This window comes from Nannobrachium achirus (genome assembly GCF_963921795.1).
Source record: "Nannobrachium achirus genome assembly, chromosome: 22".
Taxonomy (NCBI): domain Eukaryota; kingdom Metazoa; phylum Chordata; class Actinopteri; order Myctophiformes; family Myctophidae; genus Nannobrachium; species Nannobrachium achirus.
In genome coordinates, this window is record NC_137829.1 from 22,960,504 (window position 1) to 22,979,437 (window position 18,934).

General features: G+C 43.7%; 1 protein-coding gene across 2 annotated transcripts in view; it reads left to right on the forward strand.

The window, feature by feature from the left end:
* LOC308307374 (hyccin 2) overlaps nt 1-18,722 on the forward strand; it is a 55,437-nt gene extending 36,715 nt beyond the window's left edge. Inside the window, exons 8-13 of one of the 2 annotated variants that reach the window (XM_080752611.1) lie at nt 1,493-1,588; nt 3,066-3,182; nt 7,021-7,108; nt 8,538-8,694; nt 9,601-9,750; nt 12,859-18,722. In XM_080752611.1, coding sequence (XP_080608737.1) covers nt 1,493-1,588; nt 3,066-3,182; nt 7,021-7,108; nt 8,538-8,694; nt 9,601-9,750; nt 12,859-13,568 — 1,318 coding nt within the window. In that variant the 3' untranslated portion in view covers nt 13,569-18,722. The remainder of the gene's footprint in view (nt 1-1,492; nt 1,589-3,065; nt 3,183-7,020; nt 7,109-8,537; nt 8,695-9,600; nt 9,751-12,858) is intronic. The other variant, XM_080752610.1, reaches the window with a different exon arrangement.
* The last annotated feature ends 212 nt before the right edge of the window (nt 18,723-18,934 follow it).

Here is an 18,934-nt window from a genome sequence, read left to right on the forward strand (position 1 = left end):
GCATAATATGCGTATACTGGCATGGCATTTGGCCCAGAGCATGATGATTTCTTTTTTTTTTTTGCACGCACAAATAAGCAGCATAACAATAAATCTTACCTTGGTTATTGTAAATCGCTCTGGATTAAGAGCATCTGCTAAATGCCTAAATTGTAAATCATCCGAGATAAAAAAAAAGGCAAGAGCTGCATTGCTCTTGTGTGGGTGTGGGTGTGGCCCATGGTACTGGGACTTTTCTTATTTTGTGGCCCTCTCCTATGATGGGCATGGAGGGTCATAAATTGATCTGATGGGTTACAGTGAGGGCGTGCATCGTAGCTTATCCAGGAATCCATTTATGGGACTTGGCCTTAGATGGTGTTCATGACGAAAAAAGCCCCAAGAGAGGTTGTCAGATCGCTGATATACAGCCTGGCTATTTACTAATTTGCACTCTAGGTCCTGCTCCTGTATATTTGACTATATAAAGTGCCCTCCGTAGCAGTTCTCATGGGCTTGGAAACCCACCCACCATTGCACACATATAGCGGACGGACACAAAGCAAGGAAGACGCCGGGTACACTTGCCTCTCCCGGGTCTCCCCCCGGCAGCTGTTCACGGGGGGAGGGTCAAGTAGCGTTCATAACATTGCCGACGGTGAGTAGTGGCTCGCGGTGGCACGATGCCTCTTCTCCCGAAGTTGTTCACGGGAGGTGCCGCGAGGCAGCGTCGGTCATCAGGAGACTACGTCGCCGAGCACGCCTCGTTTGTGGTCGAGCACATACAGTAGCCACAGAAGTTTGGCATTGCTCTAAAATAACCAGCTACTACATTAACGTCATAGTCATAGTTAGAACGGGTGTGTGGTTGATTGTTAGATGTTGTTTACAGAACAAACAACACTGGCGTCCTCCAGCGGCTCACCGTGCCGCCATTGTCACACGTGCACAGACACACACACACACTGCTTGTTTCATTGTGAACTTTGTGCGTGGGTCTGTGGCGAGGCCATGGTGAGCTGAAAAATAAAGGTAGCGTGTCGGACAGAGGATGGACATGAGTCACAGTGGGCACAGCTGCTAGGTGAGCAGCTTGCTCAGCAAGCTAATTAACAGTCCTGCAAGTTAATACATTGCTTGAGCAATTCCAGATAATTGTCTTCGGTTGGTGTGTATGCAAAGCTGTCTCTAATAGTGCAAGTGATTAGACTCCAACAGAGCCGGAGTCTAAGAGGACTATTTCACAATGGACCAGATTCAGTGCCATGTCCTCTCTCTGCAGATACACTGTAGAGTAGAGTTCTCAAATTCTGCCCGAACCCGACCCGACATTTAGGGTAGGGTAGGGCCTAAAATGTATGCAAATTAGTAGGGCCGGGCCGGGCCTCGGGCTCAATGAAAACAGAAATTCGTCGCCCATCTACAGTGACGTATCTTTTGTTAATTCAGTGACTTTTCTGTTAATTGTCTGACTTGAATCCTCTGTTGTTGTTGTTTGTCACTGTGGTTCCAGGTTTGAAGTGCTGTGCTTCCTCATGCTGTGCTACAACTCTGCCGTGGTTTACATGCCTCTCTCCTCCTATCAGGCCGTGTGCAGAATGAGTTCACGGTGAGGAGAATAAACACATACTTATAATAACTTCATTAACGTATTGTCTCAATGTTCACAACTGTCCTTTAGACTCAATTTCTTTCCCCTTCTTCTTTCATTACTTACCATCATGAAACTGAGTTTAAACCTCCTACTGTACCCTGTAGCCACAATATTACATGTAGTTATATGTATGTAGTAATAATGTAGTAATTGGCTTGTGTAGTGCCATTGTACGAGGATCATAGCTGAATGGTTAGGAAGCCCGCCTGGGGAACCAGAACCCCTGGTTGTCCCAGGTTCGATTCCAGGCCAGGGTAGCAATGTCGATTTGTGTCCCTGATCAAGACTCTTGACCCCTAATTGCTCTCGCGCTCCTTGTGGGCAGCGAATCAGCTGGGTTGGGATGAAAATACTGAATTCTCCCTCGCGGGAGGAAGCAAGTAACCGATTAAATTGAACATTATTAATAGTAGGTGGGTTCTGAAGTGTTGTTCCCAATAAAGAAGAAGTCAGAGAAACATACTATATATATATATATATATATATATATATATATATATATATATATATATATATATATATTGCAGTGGCCATAGTTAAACCAATGCTGTGCTGTTGGATACCTGCCTGCAGGTCTGCTTCTCTCAGAGTGGCTGTGGTATCCAGGAGGCAGGAGAAGGCAACAATGTGGTATTCATAATGTGAGTTCTTGGTGTGGGAGATATTGTGCCACACCGCCGTGCAGACAACTCTCAGGATATGAAGACTTCCCTAATTTGGTCAGACATACAGACAGTGCCCGGAGCTGCTGTAGCAATGTCTAGACAGGCGACGCACTGAGACCATGAAGAATGCAGAACGCTACAACAATGCTCTCTCTCTCTCTCTCTCTCAAAGAAGCCCCGCTGAGTCTCTGTAGACCCTGAAGATTTCATCAGTTAATCTCGTCCGACCTCCTGGGGTATAATATAGCTATGCGTGCATTTCTGTCTGTTTGATACATTTTCTGCCTTTTTGTTTACCATATTCTGGAAGTGACTAATCTTCCGTTGGTTGGTTTTTTGAGAACGCATTCTCTTTTACAATAACAACATCCGTACGATATCCGATATGTAAAAATAGCTGACCTAAAACTACAAGCCCACAACGCATCACAGATGCGACATGTAAGACTGCTATTTTCGGAGTGCGCCACCATCGTGCGACAGACCATTAATTAGCCTTTAACATTGCACGTCTATAATTTATAAGTTAAACCTTTCTCCTTCTGGATGGCTTTTATCAATGCTTTATTCAGCATGACCTCCCTAACCTGACCTCTCTCTCTCTCTCTCTCTCTCTGTGTGTGTGTGTGTGTGTGTGTGTGTGTGTGTGTGTGTGTGTGTGTGTGTGTGTGTGTGTGTGTGTGTGTGTGTGTGTGTGTGTGTGTGTGTGTGTGTGTGTGTGTGTGTGTGTGTGTGTGTGTGTGTGTGTGTGTGTGTGCTCATTCCAGGTTGTGTGTGTGCGGCTTCCCTCGGCAGCAGCAGAAATTGTGGAGGGAACCTTGTAATCGTGTGCTGTTGGACCCAGAATTCATGGTTCAGATGCTGACTGCTGTCTACCATGCCATGTACGTACCTATGTTCACTTGAACCCAGCAGGAGGGACATAAAATGTCTGCTACAGAATGGCCACACATGTTGTTATGCCGTTGCATAAGGGGTGCAATAGTTTATCAAACCAATCGTTTTAATCAATTATTAAATAAAAGTTGATTCTAATGAAAATGTTTTATATACATTATATACAATAGCAAAACTACTGCAAATTACCAACTTTTCTCTGCAATATTCTAAAACCATATAATCACAAATCTTCAGTTTGAATTGGGCTGTACAGGAATAGCTAGTCATCACATTCAGTATTTTATGAGCAAGCTAAAGCTCCCTTTTTGAGTTTCTTCCCACTGAAGGACATTTTGGTACCAAGGACAATCTTTACTCTGGTCTAGAATAGAGTCTAGAGACAATTCTGTGTGTCCTTTGGGATTTTGTGACAACCACACATTATTATATATACTATACTCTACTATACATACTACTAGTTTATTTATATATTTTATCTTTGTGCACTACTAGTTTATTTATATATTTTATCTTTGTGCACTAAAAATGAGGGAAAATTGAACAACTACATACTTGCGACATGTTTTTCGCTTGACTGGCAATTTTCACTATGAATGAATGAAGTTGTGTGCCTTGAGATTTTGACTTGCCCATTGGTGTGCCCAGGAGACAAAAAGTTTGAAAATCTCTGGACGATATTGCCTGGACATGAAAAACTGAGATTGTACCAGACCCTTTTGCTAAAACTGAGATTGTACCAGACCCTTTTGCTAAAACTGAGATTGTACCAGACCCTTTTGCTAAAACTGAGATTGTACCAGACCCTTTTGCTAAAACTGAGATTGACCGTTTTGCTAACAAACTCCTGAGGATGCAGCTTCTCTCTGCATGGGCTGATTAGATCGGCAGTGCATTGTAGGAGCAGGTGATTTCATTCCCTATGTAGACGGTCGTTGCAAAGCAGATTAGAGTCGATGATTGCTCCTCCTCAGTGATGGATCCCATGATAGGACAGGGCACTATCCACTGCTCCATGGTCAACTTTTTGTACCCAAGGCACACCCAATGAGCATGTCGAACTTGAAATAAATCCCACTGAAAATAAAGGATGGAGGTACACATTGTCATTTATTGATAATAAATAAATGAGAATGTGTATTTGAGCCAGTCTTGCATCTTTTATTTTGGAGTGCTGCTTTTTCCACTTCGGTGGTATTTGTTTCAAGTTATATTTATAGCTGAGCACCCACTACCTAAACAAAAAAGGCACACAGAGGAATCGCACCTGCTTTTTTCCCCTTGCCGGGCAATCTATCGCTCTTATCACTCTGTAAACGTTTATTTAAATGTATTAATACTACATTTTAACCACTTTTTCATGCTTTCACTCATTTCATAAATAGCGAAAATGGCTCGCTACAAGTCACTCTCTAGTCTCTAGTCGCATCGCAGTGCGTTGTGAGTTTGTAGCTCTTCGATTTTGCCCCAAAATAGTGACGCCAGGTGAAAGTGGTAAATAAGTGGAATATGTATTCTTTAAAGGAGTAGTTCACCCCCAAAATGACTTTTTTTCTATTGATTACTCATGCCATGGAGACTTGAGTTCAATAATATTTTTTGGTATTTGTTGCATTCCTAAGACAAAAACGTAATAATAGGAAATGTACCCCCATTGATTCCGGATGGGGACCCAAATGCATTCCGGATGTCTGGAATCAATGGGGGTAAATCTATTGTAGTCAGATTATTGTCTTAGGAATGCGACAAATAAAATAGAAATACAAATAATAATATTGCACTAAAGTCTCCATGGCATGAGTAATCAATAGGAAAATAAAAACATTTTGGGGCTGAACTACTCCTTTAAAGTATAGAATTTCCCTCTCTGTGTTGGAAAATAATTGCACGCAAAGTACTGATAAAGTAAATCAAAAGATTATTCATAACTGGCTGTGTAGCATATATTACCATACTAATTTGTGGTAGCCACAAAATCCCAAAGCACATCTGGACTTAAATGGTAACCACTGCCACTGAACAAGAGGAGAGAGCAGCAGAGTAGTGTAGTGTGGTAGTAGTGCTTGCAGAAGCAGAGAGGGGAGTGTGTGTATGTTGGAGAGAGAGATAGAGTAATGTCCTCAGCCATAATCCTACTGTAGGTCACCTTCGGTAACACTGGCTGACACCATCGGCGACAGATCTCACATTCATTCGCCCTGCCGAGCCTGGAAGCACATGAGGGCATAGATAATATGAACCATGAATCCACAGCGCCACACTGGCTCAAGGACCTTGGCACCCGCTGAGGGCACTCTGAGATTTAGGTTAATATGCCCTGATGCCACGTGCAGCTTTGTTTGGCTTGAGCGAGGGAGGGAGGGGAGGGAGGGGTGGAGGAGAGAATAAATGTGCAGCGGCACCAACAGATTCGACACCTGTTCTCTCTTATTCTTAATCAGGGTTGAGATGAAATGGGAAGCTTGAGATGAAGTATTTAATTATTTATTTATTGCTTTCGGCACATCAAAGATTTCAAATATTATAATGCCTATTCATCTCATTCTATTTGTAGTGAGGTCTAAACACTGTGTGTGTGTGTGTGTGTGTGTGTGTGTGTGTGTGTGTGTGTGTGTGTGTGTGTGTGTGTGTGTGTGTGTGTGTGTGTGTGTGTGTGTGTGTGTGTGTGTGTGTGTGTGTGTGTGTGTGTGTGTGCATAGGATCAAAGGAAATGTGTTGCTGTTTTGTCACAGCCATTTCCTTAATTCCTTTATTCTGAATTGGCATGTGAGACCTTACCATGTACTATGAAGCTTTAAGATGTTCCCTACCTGTAGCTTGCATCCAAAGCGTCACTGCACATGCCTATGACCTTTCACTTAAACATTGTTATATATTATATTTTCAAGTGTAATTGTTTGGGGGCTTTTGCCTTTATTGATAAGACAGTAGACTGACAGGAAATGGGGGGAGAGAAGGGGAGTGACATGCGGCAAAGGTCGTCCGGACCGGGAATCGAACCGGCAACGCCGCCAGGCATCCATCCCTATGTGCCAGTGCCTAAGTGGTATGCGCCTGGAACAGTAGTCCAGCGGGCGCCCCTCAAGTGTAATTTTATAATGGAAGTCAATGGGGCTCGGATCAGGTTCAAGCCTTTCCCAAATGTGACGTCATAGTAGATGTGTCATAGATGTCAGACTGGGTAGATACGCCGTCATTAGATCCCGTCTTGCTTTTTTGACACACGGGTCCCTTTCATGCCTAATCGGGTTTGACGTTTTCCTACTTTTGTGTTCTGATCTCAACCCTGCTCCAAACACATTTATATTATGCCCTATTATTTCCTCATTGTGTTGATCAGTAAAACTGATTCGGGAGTTAATTGAACCGATTGTTTTAAAGAAAATAATGGATTTAAATACAATTATCACTCAAAATGTTCAAAAGTAGCCAAAATAACATAGTATAAAATTGGACTTTAAACTTTTGTAGACTATAAAATATTAAGAATATAAAAAACATGCTTCTCAATTATTCCTGCTCCTACAATGAAGAAATTAAAGAAATATTGAAGAAATTCCATAAATTAGAGCACAAATGTAGTGAAAATAGCTGAGTTCACAACGTGGCGTGAAGCCTAGTTTGGGTCCCGGGCATGTGGGAACCACTGGCCTAGAGACTTATTTAATAACTCTTAACAATAAACCAGCATATGTGCTTCAGACATCAAAGCACCTAGTCAGGCACTCCTGTTTACATAAACAAGCTTGTGACATGACATTGTGTGTTGCCTTGTGTGTGTGTTTGTGTCCGTCTTGCGTGTGTTTGTTTTGTGTTGATCTGCAGATACAATGGCGAGTGGGAGCAGGGAAAGGAAGCTTTGGAGGACCTCTTGTACAGAGCCCAGCTGGAACTTTACTCCCAGCCCCTCCTGGTAAGAGATTATAGACCACAGTTTCTCAAACACTGGGTCGGGACCCATTTGTGGGTCGCAGACATTTTACGGGTCCCTTTATTTTTGGTTCCCTATTTTTTAGTTTTTAATTGTGGGCTCGCCTGAAAGGCGAGAACACTATGTTATCCTCATTATTGTGGGCTCGCCGAAGGCGAGAACACTATGTTATCCTCATTATTTATTAAGTGAGTTCCGCCGCATATTTCCACAGCAGACAGTCTGCATTTTCCGCCGCAGACAGTAGAAAGGCAGAGCCACTAGCCAATGAGGTGGCATGATTGTATTTGAGATCCGTCGCAGACAGTATAAAGGCAGGGCCCTTAGCCAATGAGGTGTAATTGAGGTGTGGAAGCAGGAGTATTGGTTGAGCTTCACATGACAGTTAGTGACATGAGAGTATAGTCACGAGCGAGCCCACACTGTTTCGTAGGAACAGTTAAAAACAAAGTTTAATGGTTTTCGTTTCAGTAATTCCATGAAGAAATAAAATACAAATAAATCGATCTATTTTCACTAGTTTGGGTCCCAGGCAAACGACTAATCTCTGAGTCTCTACCTTTTTTTTAATAGTTGAATGATTTTCAAAACTATATTTTTATACTTATAGTGCTCAGTGTGAAAGGAGCTTTTGAAGGTTCCTTGTTGGGGTTCCAGGGGGTCCCCAGCTAAATGATTGATAGTGACCAAATGGACCCTTACTGTTCTCCATTTGTTTCCAGTTTTACACTCTGAGTTTACAAATGGAAACAAATTTGTAGAGTCTGAATTACTGTCTAATGCATATCAAACTGGGGGTCCTTGAAGTAAAAAATACAAGAAAGTTTGAGAATCACTTGTATTGACACTCAGTTGACACAAGTCAAGTGATAACTTTTGCATCTCATGTGATCCTAGAACCCCAGTCACAAATCGCCATCGCTACTGTACTGATACTGTACAGTAGATAGACTGTCTCGGGCCTCTCGGCCATTTGATTTCTCTTCAGTTCAACATGAGCCCGATTTGAAATCAATAGCCACTAACTGAATTGTAGTGATGTATTTTTTGTGTAAGCGTCTGTATGTCTTATGAATAAATACATGGAATGATAATTACATTTTATGTTGTACAGTATGTATGCTCCTGAATCGCCGCACACCACCCTCTCCTACCCTGAGGCTAGCTAGGAGAGTGGCGGGCAGCGATTCAGGAGTCCCGGGTTGGTGTTTTTGGCTAGACAGCACTCTCGCATCACATCGTATGCTTGTGCAAGAAGCACATCTCTGTATTTGTTTCTGAACTGATACCTAGAATTGGATTGAGATCTACAGTATGTTCACGTATCTCTTTGTCTGTGTCTGCCCTTGTCTGTGTCCCTGTCCCTGTGCGCATGCGCATGTGTGTGTGTGTGCGTGCGTGCACCTTTCAGCTGGGAAATGCCATGAAGAGCTCGCTGCCCGCCAAAGATCCTGAGGAGCCACGGGGGCGCAAGGTGCTCCAGGTGGAGGTGACACCCACCGTCAGACGCATCTCCATCTCGGCCATCACCACCGCCTCCATACGACGACACCGCTGGAAGAGAGAGGGTAAGGCCCACCTCTCTAAGCCACCAGTAACTCCAGTTTATAAGCACAGTGTCCTATGGACATTTGTGGTGCTCTCACAGGTTCTGACGGAGATCCGGATAAATGACCATGTCCAATCGTACTCATTGTTCATATTTTTTGTGTAGAAGTCGCAAACTATAATGCTACAAGATGGCGGGAGCTTGTACGTAGTGGAAAGATTAATGCTGTGAAGTATTACGTGGAAAGGATTTGAGACTAGAAACAGGGGTGCAATTTTATACTGTGAAACTACAGCTGTGCCGTTTCAACTCTTCTGTATTTACTGCTCTTTCCCTGAAAATGTCCTGCAAATGTATTTTTCCCACAGGTTTCCTTCCCTGTTTTGCCTTTACATTTTGTATGGAGAATGGAGCTTATTTTTTAAACCACTCCATTCCCATTGAAAAGCAGATTCCACCTTCATAGGTATATTTAAACTTGGAAGTCAGAAGGTCATAAAAATAGCAAAAATAGCTGATCTACAAGCTCAATGTTCTGCAAATCCCCAGAAAGTCTACTGTCTTGCCAATAGCATGACACGTGAAGTTATTAAATGGCACATCTGTATGAACACTTTACACAGATGTGCATTCAGCTCTATCCTATCCAACAGATTAATCTCACCTCTTAAGACTCAACCCATTTTGATATTTTATTCTAGTAATCAATTGATATAAAATATGAAACGGTTAGATCAGCTTCCATAAACTAAACAAAACTAAACAAAAATATTATTATATTCCGGTTCACTGTGTCAGTTAATATGGATCTAGGCCGGGACGGCGTCATCCAGCGGACTGTGACCGCGCCGAGGCCTCAACAGGCCAAAGGCTTCGCTGCCACTAAAGGAACACATGTCCCCCTATCTGTGTTGTTGACTCCCAGATTGTTTTGACTGCTCAAGCGACGGAGAGCTCAGCCTCGTGGTCAGTCCTCCTAGCCACACCTGGTACCCGCCGGCCATCCCCGAGAGAGGAGGGCAGACTCAGAGTCAGCACAGCAGCAGCGTCGTCGTGCCCCCCGTCACCATCGAGGGTAGGGGACAGGGGAGGATATGCCACATGCTCAGGACAGGGAGGGTCTCGGGAGGAGGTGCCCCTCCGAATTTCTACCCATTCCGTCCCCCCGTCTTCCTCCTCCCCCCCGACTCAGGGGTTCTGATTGAGCATTGACGCTATCCCCATTACGGCTGCCTCTTCACTTACCCAGAGTATACTAACTCATCCAGTCTGAGTGCTTTCTCAACAACCACCCCCCACTACCAGATCACTATAAATTGTACTGAGAGTGGAAGAGTCTATTCTGGGTTTGCAGGAAGTGTGGTTCGAGGCCATTTTGCATGGGCCTACCATCATGTCATGTCCTCGCTCTTTGAACCTTGCTCGTGTCTCATGTGACCCACCAGAGAGCGTTGCCCTTGTCACTCACTGAGCATGTGCGGTGCGCGGCCTGCTACATGACCCCATCCGGTGGGCTCGTCTGTCAGTGAATGCCTTTAGACTCAGAGGGAGACCGTAGTATAATGATTGCAGTGAACACTTCTTCACATTTGATCATTGGTTTCGTGGATTTATCGTTTATTGTCCTTTTTTCCCCCCTTTACATTTGTTTTAATGGGCAAAACGATTGTCCCACCTACAAAACTCATAAAAAGCACTTTCTTTGCTACCCCTGGTGGCAGAACTGTGCCACAACAAGCCTTGGATCACTCCGTCCATGAGTAGCCATCTGCTCTGCCCATCCTACCGGGAGAGGCAATCTGCGTTTGTTTAGTTTTTCCCAAGTATGACAATCTGCTTGTTTGCCAGTTTTGAGTTCAGCTATGCTATATTTTATTTTCTATTTTCGTTTCAGTTTAGCATCAAGCTCAGTGAGTGAGAATGAGCCCTTTCCTCGTGCCTCAAAGCATGTGCATGTGACAGCAAGTTGAGAACGTTGAAAAGGGGAAATTAACCCGTTGCGTTAAAGAAAGGAAGACAGTCTACTTATCCAAATGCTCAACTCCTGCACTCTTTTTTATATATGTTGAAATGACTGAAAGTCGACCTATTCCAGACTTGTGGTCAGTTCCTGTCTGATTGTCATCTCCTTCCTCATCCTGCACATGCTGTTTGAATGAAACTGTTCATTTCTGTTGAAGATTCCTCTGGTTCAGTTTCATTAGCGTGGAATTACTGTATGACAGCGAGCTATTTGGGAACTGTGGTGCCTGTGGTTGACCGCTGTGTGAACACTTCTGCTTTCAAAAGAAAGAAGTGAATTGTTTGGGGAACTCAAAAGTAGAGTTGTTATAAGAACACACTCTTTTCTATTTAACCACTTAAGCATTATATCGTCACTGTCGGGCAGAAACCTCGTATCTCCAAGTTTAAAATGTGTACATTTTTTCGCAAAGTAAAGCACTGCTTCATCATATGGCCATCGCACAAAAGTAGTGAAAACAGCTGATCTACAAGCACACAACGCCTCGCACCGCGAGGCGTTGTGTGCTTGTAGATCAGTTTTCACTAGTTTAAATCATTTTAAAAATGATAAATACAAAACAAATGGTTTTGGACATACAAGGTTTCCACCCGACAACGACGATATACTTAGTTGACCAGGGTCCCCCAGCACTCTCTACTTGTTCCACAATTTCTTTTCCCCTCTACACCAGATCTCAGCTAAAATAACCAAATGTTTGCCGCAGAATGGGGACGCTAGGGTTCATGTGGCTAGATTGCTTTGTAATGCTTTGAACAGAAAATCTTCAGTTACTCTTTTTCTTGTGATGGGGATTGGTAATATGGACTGTGACAACAGCTTGCAGACTAGCCCTTATGGCCTCCCTGTCTGTCTGTCCCTTTAATGGAGTGCTATTGATCTTATGAGAAGGTGGAGTGGACTGGCCATAACGCTTTCCTCGATTGGAACGACCAGTCCCTTCTGGAGTGCGGCAGGGAGAGCATGTGTGTTCCTCGTCTTACTCCTCCTCGTCTTACTCCTCATGCGCATGTCATTCCAAGCCCTCTATTCTTTCCCTCTTTTTATTTATTTGTATTCTCCATCTCTCTGGTTTCCCCCCTGACTGCCTGTGGTGACCTGACGTCCGTCCAGTCTTGCTTGTTCCAGCGCTGCATGATGGAGGGAGACAGTTGATCCTCTCGTTCCTTTTATGCTTTTTAACTAGCTTTTTCCTTTCCTTCCCCGTGCCTGTTTCAGTAACATTTCTGTCTTCATTTTGATCAATTTATATTTCTTACAGCTTTCAGACCATGGACCCATTGATGGATTATAAAAACATTGTTGTTTACATCAATTTATGCCTGTCTGGTGCCGGCGTTTTTATTTTTTTAATTTTTTTACAGTTGATCAGGAAAAATAACTTTTTATTTCGATTTTATTATGCCAGTTATGCTCCAAAACAATGCCCACTTCCCCTCCAAATATGGCAGCGGAGGTGGTAAATGGAAATTTTCAGGGATTTGGAACATGATGATGAGACTCAAGGTTAACACGTACCCTATTGGATTATACTGCATAGCACTATAAGGACCTAATTAACAGAGCGTGATCTGCTCTGAATGTAATTATGAGCACTGACCATCTAGGAGCGGAGGCATCTAATGTTGTCCCCTAATTTACCCCACATTATTTATGAACATGCACTGATTCATTACTTATCCAGTTTAATCAGGGGCGGACTCTGGCTTTTGTGATTAAAATGACAGAGAACGAAGAGCTAAATCTTTGCCCTTTCCCAGGATCATAGTGAAAATTGTACTTTTGTTGTTCAATTAATATAAATTGGCCTTGAAAGACAGCAGTTAGTTGGTAAGTATTTCTGTTGATGGTAGATTTAGCCTGGTTTATAATATTTGAGACGGTGAACCACCCAGCCATGACTAGTCATTTTTGATGATCTTGAACTTTTGAAATGTGAGTTGATATCCTGTACTCGGATGAGGTTGAAGTGAAGCATTGTTATTCTTTTAAACTTTCATTTAACAAGACCACTCGGCGTTGGTGTCAAACTCAACCTTTCCTAAATCTGAGTCCCTAACCTCTCTTTGTTTATCATCTTATCCTTCATTTTTGTGTGTGGGTGCGTGTGCGTGCATGTGTGTGGGTGTACATTTCACGTGGTTACACACGTGTGAGCAGAAGGTGATGGCATGAGCGGCGGGGAGGACTCGTTCAACGTGAACGACCCGGACGAGGGCTTCTCCTCGGGGGCGTCCAACAGCAGCCAGCCCAGCGGCACCAAGGGAGGCAGTGGCGGCGGCGGCGTGGGCACCAGAGGTGGCAGCCTGAAGAGCAGCAGCAGCAGCCTCAAGAAAGCGGTGACGGCCCGCCTGTCTCGAGACAAGGAGAAGGAGAAGGAGAGGGAAAGGGAAAGGGAGAGGGAGGCGGAGAAGCAGCAGCAGCAGCAGCAGCAGCGAGAGGTGTCAACGGAACCTCAAGCACCACCAAGGAGGCATCACCAGAGGCAGCAGCAGTCCTCGTCCCCGCTGGCCAGCGTCGACGTGGACGAGATCGAACTCAGCCCTATCAAGAAGCACCTGAGCTTCCCCAGCGGGCACGCCCTGGTACGGACTGGCAGCACCTCGTCCAGCAAGTCCTTTGACTGCACGAGCCTCAATCTGAACGGAGGCAAAGGGGAGGAGGAGGGGGAGGGGGGCGGCCGGAGCTCCGAGGCGGCCGGTGGACTCCTCACCGGCGGTGGCGGCTCCCACCGCCATTCCACCATCAGCCTGAAGGAGGAGCACTTGGTCAGGCCGGAGGAGGCCCAGGACTTGCTCTCCCCCGGAGCGCCCCTTACCAAGCAGTCGCGCTCCCCCAGCTTCAACATGCAGATCATATCGCAGGTGTAATGTACTGGGGCTGAGGGGAGATGCAGGTATACATACATACACAGTCACACATTCTCTTTAACAACCTACACACACACACACACACACACACACACACACACACACACACACACACACACACACACACACACACCCCTCCACTCTGGTATTTGTCTGGATATTCTAAACACACTAGTACCTACCTACCTACGCTGGTTACTTTGAGTGAGTGTCGTTGTGTGTGTGTTCGTGTTTAATGTACGTACAGAGAGGAGTGGTCTTTGTCGTTATCCTCAGATGTTATCATCCACAGTCACTGGATGGGGGTGGAAGGGTGGGTGGGATCTTTCTTCAGAGAAGGCAACAATTGTAAAATGTCAGTCAGTGGACTTGGACGGCTTCCAAGTCCACAAGACCCACATTCTCCTTTTGATTCTCCAAACTGAGCATTCCTGCCCCTGCGGCAAGCCTTCACAGGTCCCAGAGAACAACGTGTGGTGGTTAGTGAGAGAGAACGGAACACAGTACCTACGAGATACTGACGGCCTGCAACATTTCAGATATGTTAAGTTCCTGACTGAATCAGTCCATTTTGTATTGTAATCAGCAATAAGACTTGCCATTGCTCAATGTGAAGAAGAGTGAGGATCATTGTTGTTTCTCTTGTTGATGTCTGGTCTCGTATAGAATCTGACCTGAGGACTATCTCCCCCGTTCTCTTTTTCTGTTGGTTTTTAAATGTTTATTTTGACAAATAATTTTATGGACATGATTGCTTTAAATATGTTTGCAACCAAGCAGAATCACAATCCAAAGACAGTAGCTTGTTTATTTATTTATATTTTTTTGTTCATTTTAATGACTGACATGCTTTGATTTTGACCTGGACCCAAGTCAATTCTCTAGGCTTTTACCTCGTAAGCTTAATTTTCTTTGGAATGAATCCTACGCATTTGATCTCTGGTCATTTTCAAACTATCGATGCTGTTATGAAATGAAACTGGAATGTGTTGAGCGGTCGACCATGTCAGTTCTAAGCCCAACAAATGGACAAAATGGTGGGATTGCATCGCTGCTGGGCAGCTTTCAGAGACCCCAGCATGACAGTTAATCATGCCAATTGATCAAATATCTTTCAAGGTCCTCTGGTAACTTCTCATCAGGTTTGAAGAAACTACAATGAAAATGATGTTGAGAAACTTTAGAAAAGAGAAGGAAAAAAACACAGATAAGTGCAAGACAATGACTTGAATCAAAGTTAGATTATGATATGGTTCAGTGTGTGTGTGTGTGTGTGTGTTTTTTTTTTTATATATATTATGAATTGGTCCTTCCATCTGAAAGCACGTGTCCTGTTGGTTTGTCAGTCCATGGAAGAAGCGGATTTTCATGTGGCAGTGTATGATTTTTAAAAATATTGTGAATGAAATGTCACCCTCTGGAGGTTGCATTCGGCACCCCCATCATTCGGTCTCTATGGCGATCATCCAGTGTTGTGTATCTTGATTGGATGCTCATGAAAAAATGTTGTTCTACCTCATTGTGTATTCACACCTGTCTCCCAAATCTCATTCTGTTCAGAGGCGGGGACTAACCTCCCATTGCCTTTGAAGCAGCAACCACTGGAGAATTATACAGGTTGGGAAGGAGAAGTGGGGACCAAAACAGTTTCACACACTACAGCTGTAAGGACACTGTAAAGAGTTGTAACTGTGTCTTATCGAGGCCTCGTGCTTTAGTTCAACCACATTATTCACAAAACCTAGCCGCAAGATAAAAATAAGTACAACTGTACTGTATGTCTTCAGGTTTGATTACATTTTTGTTTCTCTTGCCGGTAAATGTTAAAAACACCTAAATTGAATTATCATGATTCTTTTTTAAATCCCTGAATATATCCGGATTTTCTTCATAGTCATGATTTTTGAAAGTGCAATTCCCCTCCCAGATATGCATGGATGTTCTCTGTTGTTAAAATGCCTATCTCTGTGCACAGCATTCTGTAGTGCACTCTCCAGCCTGCGTGAATTGACCGTAGCGTGCTTGTCTGCATGCATTGTGCGCTGTTGAAGCTCTGCTGTTTCAGCCACTCCCTGAAACTGAAACGGCCCGCAAGCCAAACCCCGTCATGTCCTGTCACAGGCTCCTCGTCTTAGCCAAATGTGCCAATACACAGTCTCTTACATCCTTTTTGTCTGTCTTAATTCAAATATTGTTTGTCCTTTTCATTTTTCTTTTTTCTACTAGTCTTATGTCAAAGGTTAAAGGACAAGTGAGATTTGATTTCACAGCTAAATGTGCCCTTACATGCAGCTCCACTGTACTTTGTTTTCTTTCTGCTGTGTGTAGTTCTGTGCTACTCCCTTTTGACAAGCAAAATTCATATGGTTGTTAAAGGGTGCTTTCACAATCACACTGAAGCTTTGCTGTTCATGTGCAAGAGCATTCAGAGCCAGTTGCTTGTTATCGATGTCGGTTTATGCATTGACATTTACATTTCTAGCTTAATATGCTTATATAAAAGATGGATGAAGGGTTCTGTTAAATGTAAAGAAAAGTCACTTTGGTCCACGGTTATCATTGGAGACATCGTCATGGCCCGTAAGCTACTGCTGTATAGACCTGTTTGAGTCCTCTGTGTGTGTGCGCGCTTAGCCATATAATTTACGGATCGCAATTCGCTTGGACCTCATCATCCATTAGTCTAATTTTTACTTTGTTGTGCTGACTGAAAATCGGTTATTTTCTAAGTATAGAATAGGCTATGCAGTCCCCCACTGCTTGGCTGACTGTCCAAACGAGGGAGTTTGTGTTTATGTTTATGAGCGGTATATGAGGCTCCCAATACGCAATGCTGTAGTTACCAGATACACACACACGGCTGTCATCCCTGTGTTTGGTCATAATGAACGCTGTCCTCATCTGCTGTATTTCGCTGTGAGTTGAGTGGCGCCTTTTGCTGTTCGAACTGGTGACGTATCTGTGTCCCTGACCAAGGTAAACAGTGCCATGTGGTGGCAATGTATGTCGACTTGGTGTAATGGATAGAAGAATATCTGTGTCTTGTGTTAAAAATGCATGTGACCAGGGTGGGAAATTAACTCTAGCCACAAGCCAGCCAATTTGATGGTCAATTTGAACCACTGTGGCAAGTGACCATCTTTTATTTAGGCATCCTATTTTTATGTGTTTTAATCCAATGACCCCCCCCCCCCCCCCCCCCCTGGCGGCCGTGTTGCATCATGGGATATGTAGTGTTCTCGCTCACCAGCGGCCGCAGCAGCAGCAGCACCTGTTTACCTGGTAACCAGGTAACACGCCCCTGGACGTGATAACGGGGCCGTGGCACCGCTGCCCCATAATTCTTATCACGTTCCTGGACATGTTTAGCAACGGAAGTGTTGAACGGGTGGCACCTGGCACAGCTAACCTGTAGGAGTCTGTACTAGTGCAGTGACAGAGACCTTCCCTCAACTCCAGCTTCCCTCCAGGGGACACGGCCAGTAGTAGGCAGGAACTTTACCCCTGCCCCACCCAAACACCCCCCACCCTCCTGGTTGGTGAATTTCATTATCCACTAGTAGCTACTGTGTCTGACTGACTGGCTAAATAAAAGGTTGGTTTCCCGCCCTGCATGTGGTATGTGTGGGGTTTGTTTTCATACAGTATGATGCACTTTATTCCAGTCTTTTAACAACCTCTCTCTGGTTATTAAGCGATATAATATAGCGATAGATGTTGTGTATACACTCAATGCAGGGTTTTAGTCTCTTCAAAAGTAGTAAATATAAGCGATGTCACAACACAAAGCTTTTCTTTCTTTTAAAACACAAATTATGAGATTTTATTTATTTTTTCTTTAAAAACCAAAAAGGTCAGGAAGGTCTCAGGAGTCTTAAGTTAGTCAAAATGCCACAGGTCAAATCTGGCAGCACAAAAAAAAAAAGTTTTTGAGGTCAGAATTGATTCTATGCAACATGTTTTTTTTTGTTTTTGTTTTTTTGGTCCCATTTTGTCATTATACTGAACCTCTTTGTGGCGGGAGGGTGCAGACATCAGAGGTCTGCAAGCGTTTGAACTTATTTTTTTAAAGTGTGAGGTGTCCTCAACAGCGCCATGTTTTCGGTCCGTTCATACAGTATAGTGCACCCACTGTTGAGGTGTTGCGTGGGGAGAGGGAATTTTCTGGCACACGGATCCTGTGTGGTGTGTGAATCCAGAGGACCATCTATATGTTGTGTATTTGTCATCAGACTCTCCCACAGAGCCACGCTGCGGCTCCATGCTTGCCACTCTTCCCTACACCAGTTCGCGTAGCTCCCCCGCCTCCCCGTTCGTCTTCCCCGTCTGTCACCATACCAAAACATTATTACACCACGATGCAAGATGTAATTGTAAATGAAATCGTTGTGATTAACAATTTAACTGTTTTTAAATTGGGGGCGTTGGGCTCTAATATTCCCTATATTTCTATCTTTGAAAAAATAGAGATGTTTATTTTAATTTTAATGCAATTAGGTGCATGTAGTTTATATTTCTATCTACTGTATCTTTGAAGAAAATAGAGATAGATAATTGTCATTTTCAATAATGCATGATGGGGTGGTTCTCAAAAGTATTTGCAACGACCACCTTACAGATCCATTTGGTTCATGCTTTATAATGTTCCAATGTTCAATGACAAAAACACCTTTAAATTGTTAATCACAACGATTTCCTTTACGATTACACCTTGCATCATGACAGTGTAATGTTTGTGTACGGTGACAGACGGGGAAGACGAACGGGGAGGCGGGGGAAAGGAGGGGGGGGGGGGGGGCTACGCGAACTGGCGTAGGGAAGAGAGACAAGAGGCTCCCACAGGGACTGGACTCAAGGTGCATGTCAAGAGCCCTCTGTCAATGTGCTGCTTTGTGGCTCCCGAGACGTCAAGTGTATGGAAAACAAAATATAAACCGATTATTCGATGGGGATTTAATCAAATCTAGAAGCTTCAAAGCGGAAGCTAAAAGATGTGAAAACACTGTACCATTTGATGTTGTATAAATGGAAAGAAAGACTTATTTTAAATCTTGTAAATAAATGTACAAAGAGTGAAAGCAAGATGACTATTAAAAATGGTGACCATTCTGAGATGTAGAGAGAAATTAATCTGTATATTGTTGAATAAATATTGTGCCGTAAGGGACATGTGCTTGTGTTGTCTTGGTGTCATGTTCTTGGAGACTATTATGCTAAAATTAGGTAAATAGCTAATGTAATTTGTTAGCTGAGCTTTTGTGGATATATAAAGCATTAACCGAATAAATTAGTATTTTGCCAGCGTTCAGTAGGGAAACGGGTTACTTAGGATGAGCTGAAAAACACTTTCAAAACATAATCGGTGG